Source organism: Phyllostomus discolor, chromosome 5, assembly GCF_004126475.2.
Source record: "Phyllostomus discolor isolate MPI-MPIP mPhyDis1 chromosome 5, mPhyDis1.pri.v3, whole genome shotgun sequence".
NCBI classification, from domain to species: Eukaryota; Metazoa; Chordata; class Mammalia; order Chiroptera; family Phyllostomidae; genus Phyllostomus; species Phyllostomus discolor.
In genome coordinates, this window is record NC_040907.2 from 40,518,184 (window position 1) to 40,530,884 (window position 12,701).

A 12,701-nucleotide genomic window follows, 5' to 3' on the forward strand; every position below is an offset into this window, starting at 1 on the left:
GAAAGGTTAAGCAACTTCTCCCAAGTCACAAAGTCAGAAAGAGACAACAGGATTTCTGATTCCCGTACACATCCTTTGGGTGTCCTTAATGTCTGTGAATGTGATTGGAATCCCCAAATTTCTAACTGTGGCTTTTCCACCTACCTGCTGTATAACCTTCAGCAAGTAACTCCTCCAAGTGTCAATTTCTTAGTGTGTAGAATGGGGATAATACTTAACACCACCTTTACAGGATTGTTTTGATGAAACAATACATGTAGAAGGAGGTAGAGATTTGAAGAGATAAGGAGGCCTCCTCGCCTGACACATGGCTCTGGTTTTGAGCACTAGGCAAGGGCTGGCACCACTGTTATCACGTGCTACTGCCTAATTTGCTAGCTTCCCCCTCCCACTCCCATGTCCCTTTGTACCTGTCTGTGCACACACAATGCCTTCACATCGCACTTGACTTCGGCATGGTGCACTGGTAACACAGTCTTCGGCTTCCTTGTCAGAGAATCTGCATGGGTCCCCATGGAACTGAGAGGGTCGCAGCAAGGTGGCATGTCGGTACTGGAGTGGACAGATTCCAGGTGAGCCAAGGGCTGAAGCTCATGGACCTTGGGTGCTTAGGGATATGTGCTTAAGGCTCCACGTTGTGATTGGCTGCATACCTATTTCAACTGTGCTGTGAGCTTCCTGCAGGCAGGGGCCTTGTCTGATCTCTGCATCTGCAGTGATCAGTAGAGGTTTGCTGAACATGGGGAAAGCATGGGCTCTGGAACTGTCAAAGGTGATAAGTAGATTGATGGGGCCCATTCAATAGCATGAAGCCACCATCTCAGCTTGATTACTCCACTGGGCTGACTCAAGTATTCCCATTTACTTCAGTGTCTTATAAATGCAAAAGCATGCACTTGGGAGCCACAGCAGACTCTGATACTTTCTAGTTATGTTGGCCAAGTTACTTAACTTCTGTGATCTCAGTTTACTGATCTTTAAAATGGAGATAATTAATTACATAAAGGAATAGTTGTGAAGTTTCAATTACATATGTGATGTATATATGAAATCTCATTATGTTTTCTGGTAAATAGTAGGCACTAAATTTCTGGTACTTATTTTTCTTTATTATTATTAATAACCATTAGCAGTCAATCTTTATCTCTACATTCCAGTTTATTTATTTCAGGAATATTGATTGAATTTCTAAAATATTGATTTGAACCACCCAAGAGTTAAGAAAAAAGGTAGATATTACTTGTGCTTGCTTGTTTTGTTTGTTTTTAATCATAATTTGCCCCCTGGGCTGCCCTCAGGGAGGTCACAGGTGATGGTAGACACCAGGCTGTGAGGTGGGTGGCCTGACAAAGGAAGTCCACAGTGCTCTGTGACACATAGGGGCATTCCTAGTGCACACTTAGGAGATGGAAAAGTGACATCTAAAATGAGCCCTGAAGGATGAACAGAAAGGTTGGGCAAGCGTGGAGAGAGCTGTGAGGGAAAGAGAGAAGAGCAGTCTGGGTAGAGGTAACTGCTATGCCAAGCTGAGAGACTAGAGAGAACCGGCCTTGTTCCTGGAAGTGGGATTCATCACGGCTGGAGTGAAGAGTGCAAGAGGGAAAGAGGCAAGAGATGGGGGAAGACAGAGCAGCAGCAGGCAATGCAGGGCTTTCCAGGCCCCAGTAAGGGTGGGTTTAGTGTTTCATTACGGGGCAATGAGCTACCACGGCAGGGGAAGGAAGTAATCCAATTTGGGTGGCTTCCAAATGCCAGTTACAGTCAGGATTCTGGTGAAACAGAAAGGGGCAAACCACGCTCGCAGCCCCTTTGCAGGATGACACATTCACCAGCCGCAGCTATTAACTGTATACTCTCTGGAAATCCAAAAAAATTTTAAAAAGTATAGACGACCATTTACCTATGCTCCTCTGCATTGAGAGAGGGTCTGTCTTCCTAGAGGGCAGAGGCTGGCTGGACAGGAACAAGGTCTGAAAGGAAGACTGTGAGAAGACTACCCCCGACCGTGAGAAGACTGAAGGAAACATTGGTTTGAGGAGTGTGGCGATGCTGGAGGAAAGACATCTCCCAATTCCAGTTTGGAAGGTTTGATGTCTCCTCTCCCTCCAGCCAGTGACCCTGCCGACAGCGATGATGTCAGCTGAGGGAAGTGTGTGGTGAACTCCGAGTGAAGAGCTCTGGATGGCTGGGGGAATGGGTGGCTCATGCTGAGTCCTCCTGGTTTATGGTGCAGATGAAGCAATTATCCAGATAATTGGATCAATGTTGATAACTTCAGCAATAAAGCCTACTTTGGGAACCAAATGATCCTGCTTGGCTCTCCACATCGATCCAATTAAGTGTGTAATTGTCCCGGGCCCCTAGCCCACGGTTGGTTTGGTTTCCCAGGGAGCTGGGGAAATGGCAGCCGTTCTCTGACACATCTGCTGCTCTCAGCGCTGGGATCCCGGGTCAGCTCTCCTGCGACAAGGGAGCAGGAAAGACAATACTGCAGAGACTACATTTTTGACTGGTGGAACACTAGACAAGAAGCCCGTGGCCTGAGTTCAATGCCTGAATTTGCTACTAGGTGAACCTGAGAACGCAATTACCTCTCTGTTTACCTATCTGCTTAATAGAGAGTGTAATAACTATTCTCCCTTCTTTACAAGGATATCAGAAAATACAATGAGATCAAACAATGCATATTTATGGAACACCTATCATGTGGCAGAAGTTGGCTTACTTAATGAAGATAAAAAATTGAGTAAGCCTTTAACAGCTCACAGTTTCATGGAAAGCTAAATAATAAAAGAACAGTAAATGATAAGCACAAGGATACCGGAGGAAGAGGGAGCTATTATATATCATAAAACGGTGACTCTCTAACTGTGAGTGGGGTTGAAAAATCAGGGAAGGCTCCTCAAAAAAAAACTGGTCCCTAAGCAGGGTTTCACACTGCAAATGGGTGTTAGCCAGTAAAGGAAGAGGGAACGGTCACTCTGCCTGGGAGAGCAGCATGAAAAAAGGCACAGAGAGGTGTGACGGTCAGGGAAATACCAGTGTTCAGTGTGCTGGAGTGGGGGATGTTTTATGGAGATGTAGGCCATGCCTAGTCATGGGGTCTAGCCTTTAATACCACAAGCATGGCCTTGATCCTGAGGACCATGGGCAGACGTTGAGTGATTTCAGGCTGGGGAAAGGCAGGCCAGGCTTGCAGTTTTGATGCCTCCCTCTGGCTGCATGAGGAAAGATGGATTGAAAGGGCAAGGTTGGAGGCAAGAAGCCTAATTAGGAAGCTATTAACATGAGCAAGGACACATAAGTTTAGAAAAAAACCCGAAAGAGCAAAGAAAGAATGTAATTGCTACTTGGCAGCACAGAGGAATGGAATTAATTCATTAAATCAGCCAATGTATACAGAGGTCCTACTACGTGCCAGGCACTGGCGGTAGTGCTTCAGCCAATCTTGCTGAGGATTAAGGTTTTTCGAAGCTTAGAGATCTCTCAAGGCCTAGGTACTTACCCTTTTCTTCTGACAGGGATCACACCTGGTCCAGGAGGACCAGCTGGACAGTTCACAATCAATAGGCTTCAGGGTGACATCCACACTCCGTGTCTGCCTACTCTTGGCAAGGCTCCCATTGACTGCATTTGACTCAAGAGAGGGTGGCCTTTCACCTCTAAAAAGTCATTATGAGTGAAGAAAGTCAAATATCAGATGGGCATTAAATATACATATAATCACCTATCCATCTAGTCAATAAATATATGTTTGCTCATTTGTGCACAGGTATTAGTTTGTCATTCAAATATAGGTTAATTCAGCTAACAAATATTTATTGAATACCCATTGAGTGCCTGGCATTATGGCTAGCTGTGGTCTAAAGTGTATTGAACTTGTATCAGAAGACAGTCCATCAGATTTCTCAACAGGGACTTTGCAGGCCAGAAGGGACTGGCAAGAAGTATTCAAAGTGATAAAAGGCAAGGACCTACAACCAAGATTACTTCTATCCAGCAAAGCTATCATTTAGAATGGAAGCGCAGATAAAGTGCTTCCCAGGCAAGAAAATGCTGAAGGAATTCATCACTACCCAAGAAGTATTACATGAAATATTAAAGGATCTGCTTTAAGAAAAAGAAAAAAATATATAAAAATATGAACAATAAAATGACAAAATTACATATCTATCAACAATTGAATCTAAAAAACACAATACATGAACAAGCAGAACAGAAAGAGACTCATAGATACAGAGAACGTTTTGACAGTTGCCTGATGGGAAGGGAGTTGGGGGGATGGGTGAAAAAGGTGAAGGGATTAAGAAGTACAAACTGGTTGTTTCAGAATAGTCATGGGGAAGACTGGGAATTAAACTTTCAGAAACATTTTATCTCCCTTAAGTTGCCCTTATCCCATTTAACTTCCCACCACAACCACATACTTCTTGATATTTTAAAAAGACAGATTTATAGTCTAAGAAAATAACCTTTTTAGATTGCTAGACTATGTACTATAAACTTTGATATGATAACTTCAGTTTGGGCACATGACTCCTCTCAGAGTCTAATTGCCAAAAATAAGTTGGTTTCCATTGCTTTTGCAAGAATATGGCTTTCCAAGTAAGAGCCACCCAAGTACTTCTATCTGGAATAGAGCTACCCAGTATAAACCAAGGAACCCCTGTGCACAATTCTATAAATTTAAAACATTTCTTCAGCTAGTGATTTCAGATAGATTAGCTACTTATTGTATTACCTTAATATAAAACATTCTAAGTAGTCGTAGGATTTAAGGAATAGGTATTTACCAACTATGCATGAAATGCTTCTTCCCCATCCCCCGCAGCTCTCAAGCTATATATATTTAAAATAAATGTCAAGCATTCACTAGTTCCTATTAAAACTGGAGAAGAAGAGAAGACAGTCTATCAGCAGCTGGGACATCTTGGTCTGGTTTTGCAACCTGTGTGAGCTTCATTTTTCTCATTTGTATGATGAGAAAATCATACCCAGCCCACAAGACTATTTCTAGGATCAAATTAAATGTATGTGAGAGCACTGGGTAGACAGTGCAGGGAATACAACCAGCTGGATGTAAGATCTTAAGCAATTCTCTCCCCAGCTCTGAGCCTCTGTTTTCATGGCCTAGAGAGGGAGAGGTGTGAGTCTCCCTTTCAGGGAGGGAGAGGTGTGCAGTAGGTGGTCTTCAGGGTGCCTCTCACGATAAGAGTCTGAGACATTTCCTGAGAACAGACCATACTCAGGGTGCTGTGCTACAGGAGATGCAGAGAACTACATATACCACACAGGTTCTGCCTTCTGGAACTCAGAGTCTGCCTGCAAGTAGGAAAAGAGAAACATATGTCAGCTCTTCCAGAATCTGCCCAGTAGGCAAGATTTCAAAACCTAGTCTCCACAGCCACTGCTGTGCTTTAGGACATCACTGTGACTGCCAAGGGGAGGCTGCACAGGGGTGGGGAGAGGCTGGAGGCAGGAAACACAGGTCGATGGCTTGTGCAGTCGGCCTGATATGTGACATGAGCCCGAGGTATGGCAGTGTGGGGGGTAGAGAGTGGGAAGGACAGATGTAGGAGATGTTTCTCCGGTGGAACAGATAGTTAGTGATGGGTAATCGGATGGGGTCTGGGTTAGAGAGAGGGGTTTAGGTTGATGCTGGTTTTCAGGCTGAGTGTGTAGGTGGGTGGGTGGGCAACACAGGAGCAAAGGAGCTTATTGGGGGAGATGTGTGTGGAGCATACTGAGTCCCAGTTGCCTACGGAACACCTATGTGGGGTCATCCAGTAAATGGCCCCTGCGTGGCTTTAGAACCAGGGGAGAGATTTGCACTACAGATACACACAAACCTGATCATGAAAAGTGGTGAGACAGGATATGATTGTTTTCTCGAGGACGATCAGGTCAGGGCTGAGCTCTTGGGGAGCTTCAGCAGCACCAGGGGACAGGTGAAGGGGACGGGAGCAGCCTGGGGGCTGAGCGGGGACAGGCAGACAGCGTCATGTCTGTTGAGCAGTCAGGCAATGGGAGGCCTCAAGTACATCTCAGAGACAAGGCCGTGCTGTTTGCTAAGTTTCCGACACGAGGTGGGCACTCAGTCCAAGAGTGAATGAATGACTTAATCTGACTAGGCCTCCAGCTTCCCCAGGTAGTATGATGGGTATATGATGAATCTTTTTCTTCCATCTGAAAGAGTGTGCAGTGCTGTAAGATTCTTTGTAGTTGATATTTCTTTTCAAGGCACAAAAAGGGAAACAAATGTGAAGAGAAGAGAAAGAGCACTGAGGTTTGCTGAGTGCCTAGGGTGTGCCCTACCCTGTGTGAGGGTTTTCCGCCTGAGCTCTCCTTGAACGCTGGCCACAGTGCTACACAGCAGCTCTGCAGCACGGCTGCCTGGCTGAGCAGGGGGATGGTCTAGAGCCCTGCAGCTGGTAGGTGTGGCCATGGGGTCGTGGGCTTGACTCTGGAGTCTGTGCTATGCCTCTGCCCCATGCAGCCTGGAAGGGAAGTGGGCCAGTGTCCACTCCACCAGTCCCCACGGTCTCTGTGCCTCTTTCATCGCTGTGTCCAAGACTCAGTCATTAGGAAGAGAATCACATAGTTTCCACTGTCTCAAACACACAGGCTATCACTCCAGACAAGGTCATTAACCAATACATTCTCACTTGGCAAAAGAGGATAATATTAACTACAGTGAAATCTGTCTCCATGACCACCCCAGAGGCCTGCAAAAATCAACTGCCTAGTAAAGTTAGATCTTTAACAAAAGGTCAAAGACTCCACTAGAAACCACAGGTGGACACTTTAAAATGGTAACTTGAGGCAGGATGCTGCACACCAATGGGATGCAGGGGGCACTTCAGAGTGTGTTTTTCTACTCATTGGCTCAGGTTTGACAAAACAACATTGTCTGTGATTTGGTTGCTCCTCAGTGTGTATTTGACAGCACTGCTGGCTGCTGGGCGTCCTCTTCCTGTTTCAGCTGAGAAACAGTGACTCTGGCAGAGTAGGCCAGTGGGTTAGAGAGTCGTCCCAATACGCCAAGGTTGCGGGTTCGATCCCTGGTCAGGGCACATACAAGGAGTGACCAATCTATGCATAAATAAGTGGAATAACAAAACCTATGTGTCTCTCTCCCCCCTTCCTCTCTCTCTCTCTAAAAAAAATCAATTAGAAAAAGAAACAGTTACATTGTGTTTTTAGCAACTATCAATCCAATTTCAGACTATACTTGAGACTGAGTTGATAAGTAATGTGTGCACTTGCTATTAAAGAGTAGCAATTATTTCCTTCCCTGACATTTGAAAGCCTGTTAATGGGCAAGATGATCGCTTATAGAAGGAACTTGGTGAAAAGTAGTTTTAACCAGCAGATCTCTTGTTTTTGCACCCAATTTTCATTATGGAGGTGGCAATATAAGAAGTAATCAGCTGAATAAACAGTGTGTCTGTAAATTACATTGGATGATATGTGCGTGGCTTATAACTACTACAAAATGCAAATTTGAAAGCTAGCATTAAATTGCATCTTTAATTCCTAGGAACAGCATGGAGCCAGGAAAGGGCGGGGCCTGTCCAGCCCCGGTGCATGGTCACAACACATGCTGCTCCCCCTGCGCATTCCCGCAGAAACAAACCACGTGCACATTTAGATCGACCAACCTGACTGCTGTCATTCCAGAGCCTCTGTGGTTTCAATGCTGAGAAATTAGACAGAGAAGCACAGAAAATAAAACAATAAACACTCATGAACTCATGGCCCAGAACTGGCAATTGTTAACATTTTGGTATACTTCAAGTTTTTTTTAAATAAGAAATAACTCTGTAAGTTTAATATCTGAGTTTTACACCTGCCCCAATTCCATTCCCTGTTCTCTGTAGAGGGAAATATTGTCATGAATTTGGCACGTATCCCTCCAGTCTTTGAAACAGTGTGTGTGTATATGTATATGTTTATATATATATACATATACATATATACACACATACACACACACCCCACATACCTATATACACAGTACCTAGTTTTGCTTTTGTGTACTCGACTTATACTATCTACATTATTCTGCAACTTGCTTTTGTCAGTCAACATTGCATTTCTGAGGCCTATCCACATTGGTTTATAGAGACCAAGTTCCTTCCTTTTACTCAGATGTTCCATCATAGAGTATATATTGCATTCAATTTAGTCATTTCCTTTTTGAAGGACATTTATTTTTTCCCAATGTTTTGCAACTGCAAGTAATGCTACAGTAAACACCTTCTACAAGTCCTTGGAACGTATCCCTCCACATAAACACTGGCAAGGATGTCCCTGTCCTTGAGGTGCACAGGATGCTATGGCCAGCATTAGGACATATTTCACTGTGTCCCCGTCTCCTAAACTCTTTCTAACAGGAGTCTGTGATCAGAATGAAGGTGGATGCATTAAGTATCGCAGGATTAGGTCAGTAGTGAATGGCGAGCCATCAGCGTGTACAGGCGGCACACGTCAACATGGTTTGGCTCCTAGAAATGCCCCAACACAGCGACTCAGTTTGTTAGGCAACTGCGTCCCCTTTGCAAATAGCATATTCCTCTTTCCTCACAGGGACAGCTTCTGGGTGGCAGATTTTCAATTTCTCCTTTCTCTGCTCCTTGCTGTTGAGGACATGAAATTTAATGCAGTATCTCAAGGCAACAAACGTGTGGCCCAGAGATAGGGAAGTGGCACAGGAACCCAGCACATCAGATACACGTGCAGGAGGAGAGGCGGTGATGCATGAGCAGGGATGCACACGGACTCTGGGGCCAGAAAAACCTGGATCTGAATCCACGTTCTGTTACATGCGGAGTGAGTAGCCTCGTGGCAGTTACATCCTCCCTCCAAAGCTGTTTTCCTCTTGGTGAACTGTAAGCAGCAGCGCATGCCTCAAAGAGCTGTGAGCGTCAGAGCTCACGTACCTAGTGCCTGGCACAGAGGGGCCACGAAGATGCAGTCGGTCTTACAAGGATCATGTGATGATAACGTCATCTGACTTGATTACAGGAGTAACCGGAAATGAAAACTCTCTTAGCTGATATGAAGGAGGTCTCAGCATTTTCTGTCCTGGAACTGAAGGCTGTTCTCCCACTTCGTGTGTGGAGACACATGCCGTGTTCAGGACTGCCCAGCAGGAGTCAGGGGTGGAGGCTGGAGCACCAAACCTGAATTCAGGTCAGTGTCTGAGGCTCACAAAACATGAGTGAATGAACCTCTTGTCTCTCACAACCAGTTTTCTCTGCTACAGTGAGAGTAAGAGATGACCCCCAACTCATGACATTGCTGGAGGATTAAACAAGGTTTCCCAGCCTGCACTGTACTCACCCACTGGCGCTTGCATTTCCAACCACAGTGTGAACTTCCCAATACATCTAAGTACAATTGGGCTGCTCTTTTGCTTAAAACCCTGCAAGGTTCTTTTTATCCTCAGATGAGGACATTTTTAAATTGCTTTGAGAGAGAGAGAGAGAGAGAGAGAGAGAGAGAGAGAGAGAGAAACATCAACGCGAGAGAGAAACACTGATTGGTTGCTTTCTTGCATGCATCTCAACTGGGGATTGAAATCACAACCTCAGCATGTGTCCTAGCTGAGAATCAAACCTGCAACCTTTGGATCCATGGGAAGACACTCCAACTCAGCCACACTGGCCAGGGCAAGGCTCAAGCTTCTTAACTAGCACTCTAGTGACCCCTCGATTCTGTCCATGATCTGACTCCTCCACTACCTCGTTTCTGGGAGCTGCTCATCTTGGTCTGTGTTCAAGGCTACTGAAGTAGATTTGCAGCTTCAGGAGAAAGCCAGTCTCTCTCATTTCTGTGTCTTTGTCTGTGCTGCTTCCTCTGCCTGGAACACTCAGAACCCTCTTGGCTATTCAGCAAACATTTTTACTTATTCATAGGTAAAAATTCAGCTCTAGCATTACTCCTTTTGGAAGCCTTTCCAGACCCCACACCCAGGAGAGTTGACCAGTCCCTCTCTTGCCTCCCACCTGCCCCTGTACCATCTCTTGGCAACAGCACATAGAGCACGCACTCATGCATTGGCTTTCTCCATGGGAATGTGAGCTCTTTGCACCCTACTCATCTCTGTGTCCTCAGAGCCTGACAGGGGCCCTTGCACAGGAGGTGGGTCCATGCTGTGGGTAGGGTTGCTATAACCCCTTCAAACCCTCCATTCCAGATACATTTCCTTGGACCCTGAATGCTTCTCTGCATGTACATAATACAAACATGTAAGGCCTTGGCAGCTTGATTCTTCTTAGGGCCAAGTTGAGATTCTTGATAACCATAATAGCTATTATTTACTGAGAGCCCAATGGGTAGGAAATACTCGTGGTGCTGGTCTCCAGGTGAGTCCAGGGGGTACTAGGTGCTCCTCACATTAAGTGAGAGGTTGTGCTCAGAGACCATTTATGGGATGAATAAATGTAGTAATGGTTCTTCTTCCTATCACATTGCTCACAGGTGCCCACAGGGAGGCCCGAAAGGCCAGAGGGCTCTGACATCTCGTGGTAGGGGCTTCTATCGCACCAGGGAGACCCCTGAACTGCCAAGTCACTGCCCCTCTTTTCACTGGAGCCCAAGTTTCAGCTTCCATTCAGATTAAGTTTGAGCTTTGACTCAGATATTGTCTTTAGCCTGTTTTGCATCTTACTGATGGGTAAAAAAATGATGAAATATACCATTTAGCATTTAACTCTGGGAACATCTGGAGTGTGCATGTGTGTGATGGGGGGGGGGGGAGGGGAGGGTAGAGAGGAGGGAGAGAGGGAGAGAGAGAGAGACCCCAAAACCCCCAAAACCTGAGTTGATGAGCAGGTAGAGTAGGCCACTCTCATATAGTGAAATCACTGGTAGAATGGACTTCTTTTTTTCCCACACATAACAAACCTTCTTTTGCATAACAAATTGCACCAAGGCTTTGTTCAGAATACAGAACCAGTATCCTATTATTCTTAGCATGACAAAATACACTTAAACATGTCAGTTTCTCGTGGGAACTTTTGTTGAAGTCAGCCGCTTGGTTTCACAATAATTTGAAGTGAGTCATTGATATTATTTTATCGGATGTGTGGAATTGCTCCAAGGGATGTTCCTCATTCAATAGGCATGTGACAAAGAGACGGTCAGCATTATGTGGCTTTATAGTCCCTGTCATATTAATGATCAGGGAATCAAATGTAACTGTCACTTACCTGCAGCCAGGCACACAGAGACATCCCAGGGCGGCCCAGAGGAGGAAGAGCCCGGCCGGCGCCCCGCAAGCCCATGTCCTGGACGCCTTCATTTCCCCTCTGCGATGGGACATCCAGCCGAGGCACCCGGATCCATGAACAGCCTGCACAGGCAGCGCGGCCACCAGCGTCTGTCCCACAGAGCAAACAGCTCAGCAGTACAAACAGACCAGTGACAAGAACCCCTTAGACTTTGTACAGACAGAAAACCGGCCTGTAACTCTGGAAAGCAATGACAACGACCAAAAAAAAAAAATGAATCCAGCTCTGCAGAAGCTTGGTTTTTATCCACATGTAACGGACTTTTGGGAAGCAGCTGAGAGGACAGTCTGCTAGTGGCGCAAGGACTGTGGGCTCTAAGTCCAGGCTGCCTGGGTTCAAATCCTTTCTTTAAAAAAACCTTTTTCAATTACAGTTTACATTCAATATTGTCTTCCATTGTTTTCACGTGTAGAGCATAGTGGTTAGATAATCATATACTTTGCAAAGTGTCCCCCCAATATTTCCAGTACCCACCTGGCACCATACACAGTTAGTGCAATATTATTGACTGTATTCCGTATGCTGTACTTTATAGCCCCACGACCTTCGTAACTGCCAATCTGCACTTCTCAATCCCTTTACCTCTGTCAGCCGTCCCCCAACCCCTCCCCTCTGGCAACCATCAGTCTCTCTTCTGTGTCTGTGAGTCTGCTTTTGTTTCGTTGGTTTATTTGTATGGTTCTCTAGATTTCACATATAAGTGAAATCACAAGGTCTTCGTCCTTCTCTGACTAACTTATTTTACTTAGCATAATACACTCGAGTTCCATCTAAGTTTTGTCACAAATGGCAAGATTTTGTTCTTTTTTATGGCCAAGTAGTATTCCGCCAGATATATGTACCACAGCTTTTTATACATCAAGCCCTTTCTTTGTCATTTACTAGCTTTGTGACCTTAAGCAAGTTCTTTGCCTCTTTTTTGCTCTATGCCTCAATTTCCTCACTTGAAAAAAGTGATGAGGATTAAGTAAGTTGACCTACCTAATGAGCCCAGAATAGGCCTGTGATGGGCACCCAGACACCTGTATGTACCAGGTGGAATACAGGGCTAGAGTCAGGCCAAGTTTTGAATTCCACTTCTGCCTTTTTCTAGCTCACCTTGAGCAGGTCACCAAGGGGCTGAGGAGCTCTAGAGTCCATCTATTTGGGTTCCCATTCTCTGTGTGTTTCACCAGCTGTGTGACCTGAGGCATATTATTTATTCACCTCTCTGGGCCTGAGCTTTGTCATCTATGAAACAGGGATAACAATAGTACCCACCTCATGGGGCTGCTGTGAAGGTTAGATGTATCTAAATACTTAAAACACTTTGAAGTGTGCCTGGCACATACTCTGTGCTCTCTCTGTAAGGGGCTGTCTGTGGTTCTGTTTCCTCATACATGAAATTGAAAGGGCTACGCCTAC

At 45.3% G+C, this 12,701-nt stretch overlaps 1 protein-coding gene across 1 annotated transcript in view; it reads right to left on the bottom strand.

Annotated features, from left to right (window-relative positions):
* Positions 1–11,499, bottom strand: part of C8B (complement C8 beta chain) — a 38,790-nt gene extending 27,291 nt beyond the window's left edge. The window contains exons 1-3 of the mRNA XM_028513324.2: positions 11,217–11,499; positions 3,506–3,662; positions 411–552 (exon numbers count right to left, since the gene is read on the bottom strand). Coding sequence (XP_028369125.2) covers positions 411–552; positions 3,506–3,662; positions 11,217–11,329 — 412 coding nt within the window. The 5' untranslated portion in view covers positions 11,330–11,499. The remainder of the gene's footprint in view (positions 1–410; positions 553–3,505; positions 3,663–11,216) is intronic.
* Positions 11,500–12,701: the final 1,202 nt, after the last annotated feature.